At 39.5% G+C, this 22,988-nt stretch overlaps 1 protein-coding gene across 2 annotated transcripts in view; it reads left to right on the forward strand.

The window, feature by feature from the left end:
* The window catches only part of IL13RA1 (interleukin 13 receptor subunit alpha 1), a 59,206-nt gene that overhangs the window by 14,658 nt on the left and 21,560 nt on the right, over positions 1 to 22,988 (forward strand). For both annotated transcript variants that reach the window (XM_036840375.1, XM_036840374.1), the window contains exons 5-8: positions 12,484 to 12,671; positions 15,213 to 15,364; positions 21,133 to 21,180; positions 21,468 to 21,600. In XM_036840375.1, coding sequence (XP_036696270.1) covers positions 12,484 to 12,671; positions 15,213 to 15,364; positions 21,133 to 21,180; positions 21,468 to 21,600 — 521 coding nt within the window. The remainder of the gene's footprint in view (positions 1 to 12,483; positions 12,672 to 15,212; positions 15,365 to 21,132; positions 21,181 to 21,467; positions 21,601 to 22,988) is intronic.

Here is a 22,988-nt window from a genome sequence, read left to right on the forward strand (position 1 = left end):
AGAGTGATAGTGTGGATATGGACATATATACACTACCAGATGTAAAATAGCTAGCTAGCGGGAAGCAGTCGCATAGTACAGGGAGATCAGCTCGGTGCTTTGTGACCACTTAGAGGGGTGGGATAGGAAGGGTGGGAGGGAGACGCAAGAGGGAGGGGATATGGGGATATATGTATACATATAGCTGATTCACTTTGTTGTAAAGCAGAAACTAACACACCATTGTAAAGCAATTCTACTCCAACAAAAATGTTAAAAAAAATTATAGATCCGCAAAATTAGGTTGCAAAAATATATACAAAGAGATCTCATCTACCCTTCACCCAGTTTCTTCCAATGGTAACATCTCTTATAACCAGAGTGCAATATCAAAACCAGAAAATTGACATTGGTACAGTCCACTGACCTTATTCAAATTTCACCGGTGTTCTGTCCAGTTATTTGGGTGTGTGTGTGTGTGTGTGTGTGTGTGCAGGTCTATGCAGTTTTATCATATGCGTAGATACAGAATAGCTCCATTACCACAAGGATCCCTTGAGTTGCCCTTTTATAGCTACACCCACTTCCCTCCTGCACACCCTCTCCCCATACTCCTCTCCCCCAAGTCTCTAACCTCTGTCATTTCAAGAATGTAACTGGAGGGCTTCCCTGGTGGCGCAGTGGTTGAGAATCTGCCTGCTAATGCAGGGGACACAGGTTCGAGCCCTGGTCTGGGAAGATCCCACATGCCACGGAGCAACTAGGCCCGTGAGCCACAACTACTGAGCCTGCGCATCTGGAGCCTGTGCTCCGCAACAAGAGAGGCCACGATAGTGAGAGGCCCGCGCACCACGATGAAGAGTGGCCCCCGCTTGCCGCAACTAGAGAAAGCCCTCGCACAGAAACGAAGACCCAACACAGCCAAAAATAAATTAAAAAAAAAAAAAGAATGTAACTGGAATGGAATCATACAGCATATAACTGTCTCAGGCTGACTTTATCTTTTTTAGCCTCTGCATAATACCCTGGAGATCCATCCAAGCTGTTGTGTGTATCAATAGTTCATTCCCTTTTCTTGCTGAGTAGTGTTCCATGATATGGATGTATTGGTTTGTTTAACCTTTTATTCACTGAAGGATATCTCGAGTGTTTCCAATTTTTTGCAAGTATGAATAAAACTACTATAAATATTCATATTCAGGTTTTTATGTGAACATCACTTTTCAGTTCCCTGGAATAAATGCCTTAGAGTGTAATTGCTGGATCATATGGTAATTGCATATCTAGTTTTATAAAAAAACCTGCCAAACTATTTTCTAGAGTGGCTGTACCGTTTTACATTCCCATCAACAATGTCTGAGTGATTGGTATCTACCTCTCAAAAGGAAACTTAAATCATTCCCAGGGTTCAAAAGTAGTTTAGTTCCCCACAAAATAACTTACATTTCATGTTTGTGACTATATCTACAAAATTTGTTAAAATTTTCTTTCTTTTCTAAATTAATCTTTCAACATTTCCTTTCTTTAGAGCCTAGAATTATTTTTTTTTAATTTTTGAATTTTATTTTGTTTTTTTAAACAGTAAGTTCTTATTAGTCATCGATTTTATACATATTAGTGTATACATGTCAATCCCAATCGCCCAATTCATCACACCACCACTCCCCACCCCCTGCCGCTTTCCCCCCTTGGCGTCTATACGTTTGCTCCCTACATCTGTGTCTCTATTTCTGCCCTGCAAACCGGTTCATCTGTACCATTTTTCTAGGTTCCACATATATGCGTTAATATACAATATTTGTTTTTCTTTTTCTGGCTTACTTCACTCTGTATGACAGTCTCTAGATCCATCCACGTCTCAACAAATGACCCAATTTCATTCCTTTTTAGGGCTGAGTAATATTCCATTGTATATATGTACCACACCTTCTTTATCCATTCGTCTGTCGATGGGCATTTAGGTTGCTTCCATGACCTGGCTATTGTAAATAGTGCTGCAATGAACATTGGGGTGCATGTGTCTTTTTGAATTATGGTTTTATCTGGGTATATGCCCAGTAGTGGGATTACTGGGTCATATGGTAGTTCTATTTCCAGTTTTTTAAGGAACCTCCATACTGTTCTCCATAGTGGCTGTATCAATTTACATTCCCACCAACAGTGCAAGAGGGTTCCCTTTTCTCTACACCCTCTCCAGCCTTTGTTGTTTGTAGATTTTCTGATGATGCCCATTCTAACCGGTGTGAGGTGATACCTAATTGTAGTTTTGATTTGCATTTCTCTAATAATTAGTGATGTTGAGCATATTTTCATGTGCTTCTTGGCCAGCTGTATGTCTTCTTTGGAGAAATGTCTATTTAGGTCTTCTGCCCATTTTTGGCTTGGGTTGTTTGTTTTTTTAATATTGAGCTGCATGAGCTATTTATATATTTTGGAGATTAATCCTTTGTCCGTTGATTCGTTTGCAAATATTTTCTCCCATTCTGAGGGTTGTCTTTTCGTCTTGTTTATGGTTTCCTTTGCTGTGCAAAAGCTTTGAAGTTTCATTAGGTCCCATTTGTTTATATTTGTTTTTATTTCCATTACTCTAGGAGGTGGATCGAAAAAGATCTTGCTGTGATTTATGTCAAAGAGTGTTCTTCCTATGTTTTCTTCTAAGAGTTTTATAGTATCTGGTCTTACATTTAGGTTCCTAATCCATTTTGAGTTTATTTTTGTGTATGGTGTTAGGGAGTGTTCTAATTTCATTCTTTTACATGTAGCTGTCCAGTTTTCCCAGCACCACTTATTGAAGAGACTGTTTTTCTCCATGTATATCCTTGCCTCCTTTGTCATAGATTAGTTGACCATAGGTGCGTGGGTTTATCTCTGGGCTTTCTATCCTGTTCCATTGATCTGTGTTTCTGTTTTTGTGCCAGTACCATATTGTCTTGATTACTGTAGCTTTATAGTATAGTCTGAAGTCAGGGAGTCTGATTCCTCCAGCTCCGTTTTTTTCCCTCAAGACTGCTTTGGCTATTCGGGGTCTTTTGTGTCTCCATACAAATTTTAAGATTTTTTTGTTCTAGTTCTGTAAAAAATGCCATTGGTAATTTGATAGGGATTGCATTGAATCTGTACATTGCTTTGGGTAGTATAGTCATTTTCACAGTATTGATTCTTCCAATCCAAGAGCATGGTATATCTCTCCATCTGTTGGTATCATCTTTAATTTCTTTCATCAGTGTCTTATAGTTTTCTGCATACAGGTCTTTTGTCTCCCTAGGTAGGTTTATTCCTAGGTATTTTATTCTTTTTGTTGCAATGGTAAATGGGAGTGTTTCCTTAATTTCTCGTTCAGATGTTTCATCATTAGTGTATAGGAATGCCAGAGATTTCTGTGCATTAATTTTGTATCCTGCAACTTTACCAAATTCATTGATTAGCTCTAGTAGTTTTCTGGTGGCATCTTTAGGATTCTCTATGTATAGTATGTCATCTGCAAACAGTGACAGTTTTGCTTCTTCTTTTCCACTTTGTATTCCTTTTATTTCTTTTTCTTCTCTGATTGCCGTGCCTAGGACTTCCAAAACTATGTTGAATGACAGTGGTGAGAGTGGACAACCTTGTCTTGTTCCTGATCTTAGAGGAAATGCTTTCAGTTTTTCACCATTGAGAATGATGTTTGCTGTGGATTTGTCGTACATGGCCTTTATTATGTTGAGGTAGGTTCCCTCTATGCCCACTTTCTGTAGAGTTTTTATCATAAATGGGTGTTGAATTTTGTCAAAAGCTTTTTCTGTATCTATTGAGATGATCATATGGTTTTTATTCCTCAATTTGTTAATATGATGCATCACATTGATTGATTTGCATATATTTAAGAATCCTTGCATCCCTGGGATAAATCCCACTTGATCGTGGTGAATGATCCTTTTAATGTGTTGTTGGATTCTGTTTGCTAGTATTTTGTTGAGGATTTTTGCGTCTATATTCATCAGTGATATTGGTCTGTAATTTTCTTTTTTTGTAGTATCTTTTTCTGGTTTTGGTATCAGGGTGATGGTGGCCTCATAGAAGGAGTTTGGGAGTGTTCTTCCCTCTGCAATATTTTGGAAAAGTTTGAGAAGGATGGGTGTTAGCTCTTCTCTAAATGTTTGATAGAATTCACCTGTGAAGCCATCTGGTCCTGGACTTTTGTTTGTTGGAAGAGTTTTAATCACAGTTTCAATTTCATTACTTGTGATTGGTCTGTTCATATTTTCTATTTCTTCCTGGTTCAGTCTTGAAAGGTTATACCTTTCTAAGAATTTGTCCATTTCTTCCATTTTATTGGCATAGAGTTGCTTGTAGTAGTCTCTTAGGATGCTTTGTATTTCTGCGGTGTCTGTTGTAACTTACCCTTTTTCATTTCTCATTTTATTGATTTGAGTCCTCTCCCTCTTTTTCTTGATGAGTCTTGCTAATGGTTTATCAATTTTGTTTATCCTCTCAAAGCACCAGCTTTTAGTTTTATTGATCTTTGCTATTGTTTTCTTTGTTTCTATTTCATTTATTTCTGCTCTGATCTTGATGATTTCTTTCCTTCTGCTAACTCTGGGGTTTGTTTGTTCTTCTTTCTCTAGTTCCTTTAGGTGTAAGGTTAGATTGTTTATTTGAGATTTTTCTTGTTTCTTGAGGTAGGCTTGTATAGCTATAAATTTCCCTCTTAGAACTGCTTTTGCTGCATCCCATAGGTTTTGGATCATCGTGTTTTCATTGTCATTTGTCTCCAGGTATTTTTTTATTTCCTCTTTGATTTCTTCAGTGATCTCTTGGTTATTTAGTAATGTATTGTTTAACTTCCATGTGTTTGTTTCTTTTACGTTTTTTTCCCTGTAATTCATTTCTTATCTCAGAGCGTTGTGATCAGAAAAGATGCTTGATATGATTTCAAGTTTCTTAAATTTACTGAGGCTTGATTTGTGACCCAAGATGTGATCTATCCTGGAGAATGTTCCATGCGCACTTGAGAAGAAAGTGTAATCTGCTGTTTTTGGATGGAATGTCCTATAAATATCAATTAAATCTATCTGGTCTATTGTGTCATTTAAAGCTTCCGTTTCTTTTTTTATTTTCATTTTGGATGATCTGTCCATTGGTGTAAGTGAGGTGTTAAAAGTCCCCCACTATTATTGTGTTACTGTCGATTTCCTCTTTTATAGCTATTAGCAGTTGCCTTATGTTTTGAGGTGCTCCTATGTTGGGTGCATATATATTTATAATTGTTATATCTTCTTCTTGGATTGATCCCTTGATCATTATGTAGTGTCCTTCCTTGTCTCTTGGAACATTCTTTATTTTAAAGTCTATTATATCTGATATGAGTATTGCTAGTCCAGCTTTCTTTTGATTTCCATTTGCATGGAATATCTTTTTCCATCCCCTCACTTTCAGTCTGTATGTGTCCCTAGGTCTGAAGTGGGTGTCTTGTAGACAGCATACATATGGGTCTTGTTTTTGTATCCATTCAGCAAGCCTGTGTCTTTTGGTTGGAGCATTTAATCCATTCACGTTTAAGGTAATTATCGATATGTATGCTCCTCTGACCATTTTCTTAATTGTTTTGGGTTTGTTATTGTAGGTCCTTTTCTTGTCTTGTGTTTCCTGCCTAGAGAAGTTCCTTTAGCATTTGTTGTAGAGCTGGTTTGTTGGTGCTGAATTCTCTTTGCTTTTGCTTGTCTGTAAAGCTTTTGATTTCTCCATCAAATCTGAATGAGATCCTTGCTGGTTAGAGTAATCTTGGTTGTAGGTTCTTCCCTTTCATCACTTTAAGTATATCATGCCACTCCCTTCTGGCTTGTAGAGTTTCTGTTGAGAAATCAGCTGTTAACCTTATGGGAGTTCCCTTGTATGTTATTTGTCGTTTTTCCCTTGCTGCTTTCAATAATTTTTCTTTGTCTTTAATTTTTACCAAGTTGATTACTATGTGTCTTGGCGTGTTTCTCCTTGGGTTTATCCTGTATGGGACTGTCTGCGCTTCCTGGACTTGGGTGGCTATTTCCTTTCCCATGTTAGGGAAGTTTTCGACTCTAATCTCTTCAAATATTTTCTCTGGTCCTTTCTCTCTCTCTTCTCCTTCTGGGACCCCTATAATGCAAATGTTGTTGTGTTTAATGTTGTTCCAGAGGTCTCTTAGGCTGTCTTCATTTCTTTTCATTCTTTTTTCTTTATTCTGTTCCACAGCAGTGAGTTCCACCATTCTGTCTTCCAGGTCACTTACCCGTTCTTCTGCCTCAGTTATTCTGCTATTGATTCCTTCTAGTGTAGTTTTCATTTCAGTTATTGTATTGTTCATCTCTATTTGTTTGTTCTTTAATTCTTCTAGGTCTTTGTTAAACATTTCTTGCATCTTCTCAATCTTTGCCTCTATTCTTTTTCCGAGGTCCTGGATCATCTTCACTATCATTATTCTGAATTCTTTTTCTGGAAGGTTGCCTATCTCCACTTCATTTAGTTGTTCTTCTGGGGTTTTATCTTGTTCCTTCATCTGGTACATAGCCCTCTGCCTTTTCATCTTGTCTATCATTCTGTGAATGTGGTTTTTGTTCCACAGGCTGCAGGATTGTAGTTCTTCTTGCTTCTGCTGTCTGCCCTCTCTAGAGCCTAGAATTATTAACAACAGAACAAGGAAGAAAGGACCAGGCTAATCAATTCAATTCAGTAAAACTTTAGCACACATTGTGGGTAAAGCACTGAATGGGCAGCAGAGATAAGAAACATGTCTCTTCACTCCTAAAGCTTCAAATGTGGAGGAGACAGCACTGGGCACAATTGCCTATATAGAAATAAGAGTGCATGATGGAGGCTTCCAGAAGTGTAGGCAGACTCTATGGGAAGTGACGGTGGAGCTTGGGGTGGGACAGTGGAGCTTGGGGTGGTGGCGGAGTGAAGCTGAGAGGCTTTGATGAAGGGGGTGGACTGCCTGGATGGGGAGGAGTCTCCGAGGCTGGAGGTGGCACCGGGCAAGAGTGGTCTGAGGACGGCGGGCATTTAGTCTGTGTGATTCCATGTGGGGAAGCAGGAGATCTAGTGTTGGCAGTCTGCCCTGCACGTGCCCTTGTCCCCCTGTTTATCGCTCCTTCAGACTGTTTCTGAGAGAGTGGGGGGTGGAAGGCCTCGTCCAAGACTTCTGAAGCTATAGGATAAACATGGCCTTGTCCTGGAATGTCCATTTTGCCTGATGACTTGCTGTAAAGTATTTTTGGTATATGAAAACACTCATGGCTATATCATGCAATAGAACGCAGAACAACCACATGAATTTTTCTTTTCAGGATTGAGAAACATTTATTGAATCAAAATCAAATACTTTATTATCTACAAGCCAACATTGAACTTACTTTATTCAAGAATGAACACTCTGTACAAAAAAAGTATGCTTATAGTATAAAAATATCACATGAATTTTTTAACAAAAACCTCCCAAGTTGCCGGGGGGTTAGCATTCACTCTCCTCCCCTGTCCCCAGAGGTGCTCCCGGCCAAATTGAGAAGCACTGGAGGCGAAGCCAGACTGAGATTGTGCAGTTCAGTCCCCCCCACCCCTCAGGACAGATCATTCTCACTTGAGGTTTTGCAGTTTCACTTGCCCGCTTATGGTACCTGTTGTTTCTCCTTTACTTAAAGCCCTTCAGTGGCTCCCTGGTGGCTGCAGGATAAAGTCCAAACTCACCAGTGTGACCGACAAAGCCTTTTGTGCTCCAGCTCCTGCCCATCTCTGTAGCGTCAGTCTCGTCTCCCCCATGTACCCCCACCCCTCTTGCACCTACCTCCCAGCCCACACTGAACTTCTTCCAGTTCCTCAAAGTCGCTCTTCAAACACTCAAACAGAAGAGCGGCAGCCAAACCGAAAGTTCAGCCAGAATAGCGGAAGCACTCTGCGTTCCCTCACAGTCCAAGCCTTGCCCTTTCACCTGGATGCCCCTTATTTGTCCTTCTTAGCTCAGACATCACTTCCCTTCCAGAAAGCCTTCCTTGACCTCTCAAGCCTAGATATGTGCCCAGTCATCATGTACCACCTTCCTGTGTCATAATACTCAGCACATTGTGTTGCATTTCCTGTTTACTTAGTGGTCACCCTCCCCAGACTGCCATCTCCCCTGAGAGCAAGGGCTGTGTCTTGTTTCCCCCTGTGACTGATACATGGTAGGTGCTCCATAAATAGGTTTTGAATGTTTGGTAGGATCCAAAGTTAGACAACATTCAGGACTGGGGTGAGGACTTAGAAGGGAGGGATAAACAACTCAAGAGCATTATAGTTCATGAATAAAAACAGAGGAGGATTGAGTACATCTGCCTCCCGAAAGAACTGCTAGTGAAAGGGACCGAGAACTAAGCCTTAAAAGGAGTAGCCTGGCCCTGATTATGTTGTGGTGAAGTCTGGAGAAAGCTGTTACTATAGGCTTTTTTTTTTTTTACATCTTTATTGGAGTATAATTGCTTTACAATGGTGTGTTAGTTTCTGCTTTATAACAAAATGAATCAGCTATATGTATACATATATCCCCATATCTCCTCCCTCTTGTGTCTCCCTCCCACCCTCCCTATCCCACCCCTCTAGGTGGTCACAAAGCACCGAGCTGATCTCCCTGTGCTATGCGGCTGCTTCCCACTAGCTATCCATTTTTTTTAAACATCTTTATTGGAGTATAATTGCTTTACAATGGTGTGTTAGTTTCTGCTTTATAACAAAGTGAATCAGTTATACATATACATATGTTCCCATATCTCTTCCCTCTTGCGTCTCCCTCCCTCCCACCCTCCCTACCCCACCCCTCTAGGTGGTCACAAAGCACCGAGCTGATCTCCCTGTGCTGTGCGGCTGCTTCCCACTAGCTGTCTATTTTATATTTGGTAGTGTATATATGTCCATGCCACTCTCTCACTTCGTCCCAGGGATAGTCTGGCACTGAAGGGAGCCTGACCTTAATAGCTACAGACTAGCCATGCCAATGAATTTTCGGGAATTTCTTACCATATTAATCATCTTCAGAGTGGGGAAATAGTCTTTAATTTGTCCATTTCCTCCTTATGTCTACAGTATGATTCTGTGGATTCCAGTGTTTGATTTTTAACAGGAAGCACTTGAATGCCTCCTATCTTAGGTTATCATCTAATCTTTCACAAAATTTCGAAAGTTGTCCGTTCAAAACCGATATTTTTCCTTTCGCTATTTTTTTTCTAAAGAGCAACAAAATTTTTTTTTAAATTTCATATCTGGGGTCCATGAGCATATATGAAATATTCAGGGTACAAAAATGGAAAAGGAATCTCAAAGGTTACCCATTAGAGGAGTTCCTTTCATTATTGAAAAAAATTTTACTCTCTGCATAGTTTTCTTCAGTTATGTAAAAATAGTATCATAAGTTTCTTCAGTTTTTTATTTTTGGCTGTGGGTGGAAAACATTTCATACCTGTCTGATCTAAAAACTAGTCATGGCTGTAACTAAGCTTTTAAAAAACTGTTTCATTCATGAACCACAGGGGCCTACAACCACAAGAAAAATCTTATGTACTATCTCTTAAGGGACAAGGTCACTTTCTATATTGAAGCATTTCTTTGCACAGCTTTTGAAGAACTAAATACATTAGATCTGAATTTTTGTTTTCTTTTTCAAAAACGACATTATTTAGAACAGCTCTAGGTTTACAACAAAAGTGAGAGGAAGGTACAGAGATTTTCCATATACCCACTGCCCCCACAATTAATAGCCTCCCCTGTTATCGACATTCCCCACCAATAGTACATTTGTTACAATTGATGAAGCTACATCGATACATCATAATCACCCAAAGTCCATAGTTTACATTAGGGCTCACTCTTGGTGTTCTACATTCATGGGTTTGGACAAATGTATGACATATATCCATCATTATAATATCATACAGAGTATTTTCATTGCCCTAAAAATCTTCTGTGTTCCACCAATTCATCTCTCCCCTACCCCAACCCCTGGCAACCACTGATTTTTTTATTCTCCATGGTTTCACTTTTTCCAGGATGTTGTATAGTTGGAATCATACAGTATGTAGCATTTTCAGATTGGCTTCTTTCACTTAGTAATATGCATTTAAGGTTCCTCTATGTCTTTTCAGAGCTTGATAACTCATTTCTTTTTAAGGCTAAATAATATTTTGTTGTCTGGATATACCACAGTTTATTTATCCATTTGCCTACTGAAGGACATCTTGGTTGCTTCCAAGCTTTGGCAATGATGAATAAAGCTGCTTTAAACATTTGTATGCAGGTTTTCATGTGCACATAAATTTTCAACTCCTTTAGGTAAATACCAAAGAGCACGATTGCTGATCATATGGTAAGAATATGTTTAGTTTTGTAAGAAACTGCCAAACTGCCTTCCAAAGTGGCTGTACCATTTTGTATTCCCACCAGCAGTGAATGAGAGTTCCTGCTGCTCCACATCCTCGTCAGCATTTGGTGTTGTTGGTGTTCTGGATTATGGGCATTCTAATTGGTGTGTAGTGGTATCTTGTTGCTTTAATTTGCATTTCTCTGATGACATATGATGTGGAACATCTTTTCATATGCTTATTTGCCATCCATATATCTTCTTTGGTGGAGTGTCTGTGAAGATCTTTGGCCCATTTTTTAGTTGGGTTGTTTGTTTTATTGTTGAGTTTTAAGAGTTCTTTGTATATTTTGGATAACAGTCCTTTATCAGATGTGTCTTTTGCAAATATCTTCTCCCAGTGTGTGCCTTGTTTCCTTATTCACTTGGTATTATCTTTTGCAGAAGTTTTTAATTTTAATGGAATTCAGCTTATCAATTATTTCTTTTAAAGATCATGCCTTTGATGTTATATCTAAAAAGTCATCACCATACCCAAGGTTGTCTAGCTTTTCTCCTGTGTTATCTCCTAGGAGGTTTATAGTTTTGCATTTTACATTTAGGTCTGTGATCCATTGTGAGTTTAGTTTTGTGAATAGTGTAAGGTCTGTGACTAGATTCATTTTTTTTGCATGTGGATGTCCAGTTGTTCCAGCACCATTTGTTGAAGAGACTATCTTTGCTCCAATGTCTTGCCTTTGCTCCTTTGTCAAAGATCAATTAACTGTACTTATGGGAAAGATCTGAGTTTTATAAGACTGGATTTTGCAGCACAATCCCCTGGAGAATTGCTGTCGAAATGCTTATTCCTAGGCCCTGGACAAAACCTTCTAAGTAGTGTTCTCTGGGAGAGGGTTTGAGGAATCTGAAATTTTAAAATGAGCACAGATGATTCTGAAGTAAACAGGTGAAGGGTTTGGGACTCTTTACTCTTAGTTCATTTTCTAAATTGTCTTCCTTTTCTGCAGAACCTTTGCACTCCTCCCCTTGTGACTGATAATGTAAGGCTTGACTCTGTGTCTTCTGCCAGTTACTATAAAACAGAGTCCTTTGATAGCCTAGACAAAAAAGTGTAATGAGCACATTGTCTGCCTGCGCTGTGCTAGATGATCATTGGGGAAAGGTATATGTAGAGGTTTTTTGAAATGGGAAAGAAGATACCAGCATTTAGATCCACACAGTGGAGTAAGACACTGAGAAAGCTATTGTGTTCTGGAACATTGATCTGGCACTGGTTGGAGGACACTAATGAAGTCAGAGAGGTCAGTCTGGAGAAGCCATGAAGCCTCAAGTGATTAGGACATGAAACAGGGTGAGGGGAATATCATAGGAGAGAATCCCAGAAGCTTTGCAAAGGAAGAAGTAACAAAATTTGGTGATAGAATATAGGGAAAGTGAGGAGAGGTGATTTCAAAGGCTCTAATCGAGGAGCCCAGAGAAACTGAGTTCTGACTGATGGAAACTGGGACGGTTAGAAGAAAAGGCAGTTTGGCAGGGAAGAGGGGGCATCTGTTTTGGCTGTTGAATTTGAGGTGAGTGGAACACTCAAGTGGAGCAGTTAGAAATCTGGGACTAGCTCCAAGGCGAGAAGTCAGGATTAGGAATCCTCAGTGCAGAAATTCTAGTCAAGGGGTGGAAGTGATAAACGGCTGAGTGGATGAGGGAGTAAGAAATAGAGAGGGATATAAGCAGGCTGAGGACCAGATGTGAATCCTCTGAGAATAGGAGAAAGGAGAGGAGCAAGCCAGGAAAACAAGGAAGGAGCAGGCAGAGGGACCAGAGGAGAACCACGGGATTGAGCAGATGAGGCATTTTCAGGGAGCATAAAATTCCTCATCCTGGCCTCATACCATCTCCCACACAGAAGAGGAAGAAGAGTCAGGACCCTTCTAGTTTCTATAACTATTGAAAGTACCAATTCATGAAAAAGGATCATTCACTTCTTCCTAGAGTATGAAATGGAGCCACATTATAAAATAGCGCTTTAAAAAAATGCTACCCTGCCAGTTTGCAAATATGGCTTTTCATGGACATCTTCAGTCATTTAAAAACAACCAAACAAATAAACTTCTACCTTTGTTTCTTGAATATCTGGTTAAAAATAATGCAGAAGGTTGTCTTATTTTATCTTGCAGGCACAGCAGCCTAGGAAAAATTCTTCAGTGTGAAGACATCTATAGAGAAGGTCAACACATTGGTTGTTCCTTTGCTCTGACTAAGGTGAAGGATTCCAGTTTTGAACAACACAGTGTCCAAGTGATGGTCAAGGACAATGCAGGAAAAATCAGACCATCCTTCAATATAGTGCCTTTAACTTCTCATGGTACGTTTTAGAAGTCCTCTAAGACAGTGTGGATAAAAGTGTTATTTTTTTTGAACATCAATAGAAATAATAAAAAATGATGATTTTTGGTTTGAAGATCTTCCCAGAAAAAAAGGGACTATATTTATGTATATATTTCTTTGCTCCTTTTTAAAGAAGCAAGCTTGGAAATTCTCATATTTATTGAGCACACATGCCACATGCTTTATCCTTGTTTACTTATGAGTACACTGAGCCTTAGAGCAAGTAGTCAGTTGCAGAACCGAGGTTAGAACCTGGGCTCTCTGACTCAAGATCTGTTCTCTTTTACTTACACTCCAGAGGATGATGCTGCAGAATAAATGTGACTTAATATAGTTCCTGGATAATCTGCCTCTTAGTTAAAAAAAGCTTAGACTGGAGGCGGAGTGATCAGGGGTGATATTCAAACTGTCTAACATTCTGGGTGACCCAGGCACTGATCAATCAGGACAACCAGTGCAGCCGAGTTTCAGCCCACTAGAAAGAGTCCTCAACTTAAAAACTTAAGAGACCTGCTTAAGGTCCTAGCTTCTTCACTTTGGACAAGGCATATACACTCTAAGTGCTTCCTCATCTGTAAAAGGGGGTACACAGTTCCTCTTGACCTCAGAGGATTGTTGTAAGGTCCAAATGATGTGAGCTGTATAAAAGCATTTTGTAAATCTCTATAGCAGAGTAGTATAAGCATCATGTTTATTTATTTGTTGTGATATCCCAACAGAGAGCTCAGATTCTGGCTAAGTGGTACACAGAAAATTTATAGGCAAATAATCATGAATTGACAGAGGTTTCCAAGTCTGTGAGTAGAACACTGTTTACCGCCGCTTCAGACAGCCATGGAAATGAATTCTAGTAGTGCACGCAGGGCAGCTTAGTTTGTAGGCCGGGGCAGGGGGTTGGGATGCGGGGGGTGTGCGCAAACTTGCCAAATAGGATCATCTGAAGCAAAGCCCTTCTCTGCACCCCCCGCCGCCCCCCGGCTTGGCAGATTGTCCTCGTTGGACCTTTTAAAGCTCATTTTGCTGCTCTTCTTCCTAGAGATTAGTGGTGATATAAAGGGAGATCCTGGGCTTCCCTGGTGGCGCAGTGGTTAAGAATCCGCCTGCCAATGCAGGGGACACGGGTTCGAGCCCTGGTCCGGGAAGATCCCACATGCCGCGGGGCAACTAAACCCGTGAGCCACAACTACCGAGACTGCGCTCTAGAGCCCGCAAGCCACAACTACTGAGCCCGCGTGCCACAACTACTGAAGCCCGCACGCCTAGAGCCTGTGCTCTGCAACAAGAGAAGCCACCGCAATGAGAAGCCCGCGCACCGCAACAAAGAGTAGCCCCCACTCGCCGCAACTAGAGAAAGCCCACGCACAGCAAGGAAGGCCCAATGCAGCCAAAGATAAATTAATTAATTAATTAATTAATTAAAAAAATAAAATAAAGGGAGATCCTTCTCAGCTAGAAGATGACGTTGTCAAGTTGTTTTATGTTAATTATCCATTCTCTTTTGTTGCTCGGTCTTAAGCATAGTTGACTCCTGAAAAACTAAATTGATTAGGCTAATTTTTTTTTTACTTTCTTTTAAATTGTGGTTATAATTATATAACATTAAATATACCATCTTAACCATTTTCAGGTGTACAGTTCAGTAGTGTTGAGTATATTCACATTGTTGTGCAACAGATCTCTAGAACTTTCTCATCTTGTTATACTGAAACTCCATGTCCATGAAACACTAATTCCCCCTCCCCCCTGTCCCCCTCCTCCCTCCCCCAGCCCCTGGTAATCACCTTCCTACTTTCTGTTTCTATGACTGACTACTTTAGGTACCTCATATGACTGGAATCATACAGTATTGGTCCTTTTGTGATGGAGTTATTTCATTTAGCGTAATGTCCTCAAGTTTCATCCATGTTGTAGCATATGACAAAATTATGCTGTTTTTTTTATTTTTAATATTTATTTATTTATTGGCTGTGCTGGGTCTTAGTTGCGGCACGTGGGCTCATTTGTTGTGACACTCGGGCTCCAGAGCACGTGGGCTCTGTAGTCGCAGCGTGCAGGCTTAGTTGTCCCACGGAAAACTATGCTAATGTTTTAATTGTGGTCTTTGATTGGCATAAGTGAGTGTCGCCTGGGGAAACCGCTTGTACCTGATGTTCCTCGGTACCCATCACGTAGAGGCATATCTGGACCTAAGCACTTCTTTTCTTTACCCTCCTTGTTGCAGCTAGATGTCCTGATTATACCCCAGCCATGTCCTAACCAGATGCAGATCAGAGTTCGTGTCATCTGGCAGACACCCCAAAGATGTTCCGTAGATACATTTACTAGGCAGTTTAAAATAAGCTCCCTATATTAATCGTGGCTAATCAGAAATTCTAGAACTGTATGTCTGATCATATAAGGCCATTAAAAGCATCAGCCCTATTTTGATTTACTTTGTGACCTTCGTTGTCTCTACCCATATGTGTATCTCATCAAAATAAACTCTGGAAGCTAATTTGTATTCTTCTATTTCTATCAGTGAAACCTGATCCTCCACATATTAAAAATCTCTCCTTCCAAAATGGTGACTTATACGTGCAGTGGAAGAATCCACAGAATTTTTATAGCAGATGCTTATCTTATGAAGTAGAAGTCAATAACAGCCAAGCTGAGACACATGATATTTTCTACGTAAGTTTTTTTTTGATAGTTGTTGTTATTTGGATATTTTTCTTTCACTTGAATTTCTTACAGTGTAATAAATTGAAATATCAATGAAATGTAGCTCTTAGATTTGTCATCTGATGATGATGGTGATGATGATGATGATGATGATGATGATGATGATGATGATGAAACTTCTCTGAAATAGAGTATGGTGAAAGGTTTGACAGTTTATGGTAGCATTGGCTGCAAGATTCCAGCCATTCATTAATTCATTTGTTCAAACATTTTTTATTACGTGCCTACCATGTGCCAGGCACTATTTTATGTGCACATGACACCTGATGAAAAGAATTTTTTTCCCACGAAGCTTACCTACTAGAAAACAAGTGTGTAAATGAGCAAGCTAATTTTAGAGAACGAATGTTATGCAGAAAATTAAATGGGGGTGATGGGAAGTCCTGAGGGAATATTAGGTAGGGTAGTCATCCGTAGTGATGACACTTGAGGTGAGACCAGAACGATGCGTAGGAGCTAGCCATTTGACGATCTGGGGGCGGAGGGGGCAGCATGTACAAAGACTCTGAGGCAGCAATGAACTTGGCGTGTGTGAGAAAAAGGAGACTGGTGTGACCAAAATATAGTAGGAAGAGATGTCTGAGCATGAGGCTGGGGTCAGATTATGTAGATACTTGGAGGCTCCAGTACAGCCATTCAGTTTTCTTGGAGTTTGTGGCAACTAAAGTAGTCAGTACTGAGTAGTCAGTAGTTTTTGGATTATGTACATTTACGCTATTTGTAATCTAATACAAAACATGCTAATTAGAGGTCACTGTGGGGCACTGGGCATAACAGGATGTGGCATAACCTCAGGGCCTCAGTCTCATTGTTACGCCTTACAGCAGAGGACATGAACTCGGGCCTCAAACATTTTTGTTTGGACCACAAACAAAGTGGGGTTTTGTTTGCTTGTATATTAAATTTGAATTTTTTACCCAGATTTAAAACTGTGGTACCTGACAGTGTAGTTGCCATAAGGTGGCGCCTTAGGACCATGGGGACTGCCCCACTCATTTGTGTGCCACCTGCCTGGGCCCTGTGTGCATTTGAGTTTTAGAGGTTAGAAACCAAGTGTATTATATTGGTTTTTAAAGGAGTCCTGAATCTCACATGTGGGCAGATTCCTTGGTCCACTTGCTTTAGCTCATCATGGGAGTTTCAAAAACTAAATTATTTTATTTACTAAAATAAGCCAGCATTAACTGGCTGTAACTCCAAGAGGGAGTGACCAGGTCCACAGCTGAGCAGACCTCTTCTGGACATTTGCAAATGAAGGCGTTTGCTGAAATAGAATAATCATTATTCGTACCAGAAACCGGAGTCCCCAGATAATGCCACAAAGGAAAAGGCAAAGGGCTTCCAAGTGAGGAGGGGGTGAGGCTTGAATTTACAACCAAGTGAGTTATCAGAAAGCCGAATATGCTTGACTATTCCAGCCTTTACTGTTCTCTTCTGTCTGAAATCCTGAGACACGTGCTGCTTGCATTACTCACTTGGTACTGAATTATGTCCTGCTAGTTACCCATGATCTCTACCAAAAAATATAAGCTCCTGTAGGGAGGAGTTAGGTGGTGTTTACTTTGTGCTGCTCCTGCTACTAATACCAGCTAACATATATTAAGCAATTACTATGTATTAGCTATTTTAAAAAGCACTTTATTTTAATTGTCTCATTTGGTCCTCACAATAACCCCAAGGATCTAGGTCCTGTTTTGTTTTTTTTTTAATAAATTTATTTATTTACTTATTTATTTTTGGCTGCGTTGGGTCTTCGTTGCTGTGCACAGGCTTTCCCTAGTTGCAGCGAGCGGGGGCTACCCTTCGTTGCGGTGCATGGGCTTCTTATTGTGGTGGCTTCTCTTGTTGCGGAGCACGGGCTCTAGGCGCACGGCCTTCAGTAGTTGTGGCACACGGGCTCAGTAGTTGTGGCTTGCGGGTTCTAGAGCGCAGGCCCAGTAGTTGTGGCGCACGGGCTTAGTTGCTCTGCGGCATGTGGGATCTTCCCAGACCAGGGCTCGAACCCGTGTCCCCTGCATTGGCAGGCGGAGTCTTAACCACTGCACCACCAGGGAAGTCCCAAGGTCCTGTTGTTTTGTCCCCATTTTACAGATGAGAAAACTCAGTCTCAGAGGTTACTTGTAAGGTCACATTTCTAATAAGTGATAGAGTCAAGATTTCCATAAAAGTCTGACCCCCGGGACCACCTCAATACTTCCTGTTAATAGTAACAGCCATCACTTACTGTTTATGATGTGTTACAAATACACTCTTCTATGTACTTCTTATACAGTAGCTCATAACTATTGATGAAATAGGTTCTCTTTTAACCTATATCTTATTGAGCAGCTAAGGCTCAGAGAGGTTAAGTAACTTGCTACAGGCCACATAGCTCATAAGTATCACTTCAGAGGTTGGTCTCCAGGTATTAAGCTTTGACCAAGAACACTTGGTATAAGACCATGTGCATAGTCACCACTTGATAAATTCTTGTTGAATTGAGTTACCTTTTTTTTTTTTTTTGCAAACTTCTGAACTGAAGAGAGCACACTATACTGTGGAATTTATCCATCAAAACCAGAACTATAGTTGATTTGGAGTTAACTCTGTTTATACACTTGAGTTTAATGTTCTCTCTCTTAGCAGATGTTCACCAGCTGTTTCTTCCCCTAGAATGTCATCAGCTTTTTGTGTGCTCGCTGATTTTGAGCTCTGCTGGTTAGATCCTTTTTGGTTCTTTTTGCAAGACTTTTTTTGAGGAATTCTTTTGCCTGGTGTTCTAGTTAAGAGGGGGAAGTAGGCTGGAACATGAACTGGTGCCATCACATGGCGCTGGGTCAGAGGTAGCTCATGACAGGATCATAAAGTAAGAAGTGACTTGTCTTTGACCACCTCCATCCCCGCCAGCTATCTACTTGGTGATCTGTGTCCTTGTTTTCCTTTTCTCACGGAAATATCTGAGCAGTTGGTAAACTACACAAGGAGATTTACATTTGAACAAGAGCCCAGAACTATCAATTTACACAATGATTTGCTGACTTTGGAATATATATATCTGGGAGATGGTCCAGGGGAGGGGGGACATCAGCCTGCAACCTGGTCCCTCAAGTGGTGGTTGGCACTTGTGATTCCCCAGCAGGCCTCTGATTCCGAATGGCCAGCATGGTGTACAGTAGCCCCCGAGTGGCCTTTTCTCTGCCCCTATATGAAATATTGATAGGATGGCTCTTCATCATTCAGTTGGCCTTTCACTCTTCACAAATGCTGATAGGAACCATTTAGTGAATGACATTGAATGCCAAAGATCATAGCGTGTGTTCTGGTCTTTGTCCCATGTTTAAACATCTCTTTGATAGAAGTTGACTATTTTTTCCATCTTTATTGAGGTATGATTTACAAGTAAAAATTGTATATATTTAGGTTGTACAATGTGATTATTTTAAGGTGTACAACATGATTTAATATACATATACATTGTGAGATGATTATCACAAACAAGTTAACACATCCGTCACCTCACAAACTTACCTTTTTTGTGTGTGTGATGAGAACAGTTAAGATCTCTCTTAGCAAACTTCAGGTATACAATACAGTATTTTTTTATTAATTTTTATTGGAGTATAGTAGATTTACAATGTTGTGTTAGTTTCTGTACAATACAGTATTATTAACTGTAATCATCATGCTGTACATTAGATCCCCAGAATACATAACTGAAAATTTGCACCCTTGACCAACATCTTCCCATTTTCCTCACTCCCCAGCCTCTGGCAATTACCATTCTACTCTCCACTTCAGTGAATTCGACTTTTTTGGATTCTACATACAAGTGAGATCATACAGTATTTGTCTTTCTCTCTCTGACTTATTTCACTCAGCATAATGCCCTCAAGTTTCATCCATGTTGTCACAAATGGCAGGATTTCCTTGGGGCTGCTAGATCGTATGGTAGTTCTATTTTCAATTTTTTGAGGAACCTCCATACTGTTTTCCAAAGTGACTGCACCAGTTTACATTCCCACCAACAGTGCATGAGGGTTTCCTTTTATCTACACCCTCTCCAGCACTTGTTGTCTCTTATCTTTTTGATGATAGCCATTTAACAAGTATGAGATAATATCTCATTGTGGTTTTGATTTGTATTTCGCTAATGATTAGTGATGTTGAACATCTTTTCATGGACCTGTTGGCCAGAAGTAGACTATTTAACTAAGCAACAGATTTTCATGTGTTGATTTGGAAATATTTACATTTTAGGAACTGGTTATTCTCTTTACATCAGACAGCACGTGACTTAAATTGTTTAGAGGAGAAAATGCATTTTACTTTCTTTTCTCTAACCCAGTCATTTTTGGTATATTATACTCTCAACAACGGAGCATAATAGTTTTCTTTTTTTAACTTTTTATTATATATAGTATACTATAGAAAAATTGCAGAAGTCATTATGTACAGCTCAATGATTTTTCGCAAATGATTTTTCACTTGCATAACCAGTACCCTAGAAGCTCAATCATGACTCCTTTTGGTCACTACTTTCCCAAAGAACAATTATTATCCTGACTTCTAATCCCGTAGATTAATTTTGTTGCCTCTTTTTAAACTTTATATAAACGAATTATACAGAACTTTTTTTTGTGTCTGTCTTCTCTTGTTCAATGTTATGTTTATGAGATTCAGTGATATTGTTGCCTGTGGTTGAAGATGCATCTCATTGCATTCATTCCATCATGTCAATATACCACATTTGATTTATCCATTCTCCCACTGATAGACATTTGAATAGTTTCCAGTTTGGAATTTTATGAATAGAGTTTTTATGAACATTTGCACACTTATTTCTTGGTGCACATGTGTGTACATTTCTGTTGCGCATATATGGGCCATAGGGTTACATATGATTGTCTCTAGTAGATAATAAGTTTTCCCAAATGGTTGTGCCGATTTACACTACTAAAAGCAGAAATTGAGAGTGCTAGATGCTTTACATCGTCACCAACACTTGGTATTGTCCTGTAGGTGCGTGTATCGTTATCTTGTGGATTTAATATGCATTTTCCTGATAACTAATGAAGTTGAGCACTTTTTCCTATGTTTATTGGCAATTTGAATATCCTCTTGTGAAATGTCTGTTCAAGTCTTTTGCCATTTTTCTATTGGGCTGTCTGTCTTTTTCTTATTAATTTATGAGGTATATATATGTGTGTGTATTATATATAAATATATATTTTATATATATATGCAAGTCCTTTGTCAGAAACTGCAAATATCTTTTCTCACTCTATGCATTACCTTTTAATTTCCTTAATAGGATATCTTTTGATAAACAGAAACTTTTAATTTTAATATGGATGATTTTATAAAAATTTTTCCTTTATGGTTAATATTTTTTTGGTCCTATTTAAGATGCCTTCCTACTTTAAGGTCATGAGGATGTTCTATGTTTTCATCTAAAAGCTTGCTGTATTTATGTATTTATTTATTAATTTATTTTAACTTTCACATTTAGATCTGCAATCCATATGGAATTGACTTTGTAAATAGTGTGAGGTAGGGGTCAAGATTCTTTTTTTTCACATATGGATATGTAATTGACCACTTATTTTTAAAAACCTACCTTTTTTCACTGCACCTGGTCCTCGGATAATGGCATAAAAGAAAACTTGTTAAAACAGTTAAATGATATAAAGTGTGGTCTTTAAAACTTTTTGAATTTATTCATTTTTTATATTTTCAAGGTTGAAGAGGCCAAATGTCAGAATTCAGAATTTGAAGGAAACCTAGAGGTCAGTAAATTCAATTTTAGCTATTTGGGCTTAAACTCACAGAGTAATTGGGGGCGGGGCAGGGTGAGCATATCCTAAATTTGAACTGCTTTGAGAAAAAACAGACTACTTTGTTCTGTGGATTATTGCCAATTTTCTTTTTCAGGAGTTAAAGTCAGATAATTTGTATTGCAATACAAAGTCTTAATCATATACAAAATTTGGCAGATAATTATATTTAGGATTCAGAAGCAGAGAAAGAGAATAAGCTGGTAATATTCCTTGTGTGCTTTTATTTTATATCTAAGGGTACAATTTGTTTCATGGTCCCTGGTGTTCTTCCTGATACTTTGAACACAGTCAGAATAAGAGTCAAAACAAATAAGTTATGCTATGAGGATGACAAACTCTGGAGTAATTGGAGTCAAGCAATGAGTATAGGTAAGAGAATGGGATTTTATTAAACCATTGATGCATGGAAACTGAGTTGAAGCAGAAAATTGATTGTGGGAAAGGGCTGTTCTTCATTCTTTCTTTTTTTTAATTTTACTTATGTTTGGCTGCGTTGGGTCTTCATTGCTGCACGCGGGCTTTCTCTAGTTGTGGCGAGCGGGGGCTACTCTTCGTTGTGGTGTGTGGGCTTCTCATTGCAGTGGCTTCTTTTGTTGCAGAGCATGGGCTCTAGGCTTCAGTAGTTGTGGCACGTGGGCTTAGTAGTTGTGGCTCGTGGACTCTAGAGCGCAGGCTCTGTAGTTGTGGCGCACGGGCTTAGTTGCTCTGCGGCATGTGGGATCTTCCCGGACCAGGGCTCGAACCCGTGTCCCCTGCATTGGCAGGCAGATTCTTAACCACTGTGCCACCAGGGAAGTCCCCGTTCTTCATTCTTGACGTCAGCCAGAGAATACTTACAATTGAAATGTATTTTCTGTTTAATTATTGTCAAATCACTCAGGGTTAATTTACAGTATGCAACTCTTTGAAAATTTGCAGTCCAAATGCTGTTATCCTTTCTTCTGTCCTGTCTGTATCTTTGTTAACAACCTGAACAAAAATATAGAAGGCAGGCATGATTAAATCTGCAGATTATGCAATGCTAGAGTACTATCCTATGTGCTGGTAACAGAATCAAGAGTAGGACAATGACCTTGATAGCATTTTATAGAGATAAACATATATCTAGGCTTGAAGAAAATCAGTTTCATTTATTAATTGAGAGGCTGAGCAAGCTATGTGCCAGGGTCAAGTACAGGATTGGAAAGACATGTCCCTTATGGATGTGTGTGCTGTGGGGTGAGATATAGGGTTTTATTTGACTGTAAGCTCAAAGTGACTCAACATCGGTACCTTAAATATCCCCCAAAGGCATATTGCAGTCATAGGCAGCAGTGATAGTGCAGCATCCAGAACAAGGGAATGCTGCAGGGTGGGGCACAGTGTCCTGGCCACATCAAAAGTATACAGTATTCCATCCTGGGCACCACATTGTAAGAGGTGCATTGGCAGACTGGAATCTTTCTTTGAAAGGATAATCAGGATGTTGAAGAATCTCAAAATTTGGGGAAGAACAGTTAACGAAGTAAGCTTAGGGAGTCATAATTGCTGAATTCTAATATTTGAGGTATTGTCAGGTAGAAGAGGGAATAGGCTATCTTTTTTGTGGCACCATGGGCCAAAACAGGACCAACTTAAGAACTTTCTGACAGCTATCTAACAGTCAGAGAGACAGGTTATTGAAGTAGTCAATTCCCTGTTAATTGAAAGACTGAACAAGCTATGTGCCAGGCAAGGTTGTATTAGTTATCTATTATTGCATAACAAATTACCTCCAA

This window comes from Balaenoptera musculus, chromosome X (assembly GCF_009873245.2).
Source record: "Balaenoptera musculus isolate JJ_BM4_2016_0621 chromosome X, mBalMus1.pri.v3, whole genome shotgun sequence".
Lineage (NCBI taxonomy): Eukaryota > Metazoa > Chordata > Mammalia > Artiodactyla > Balaenopteridae > Balaenoptera > Balaenoptera musculus.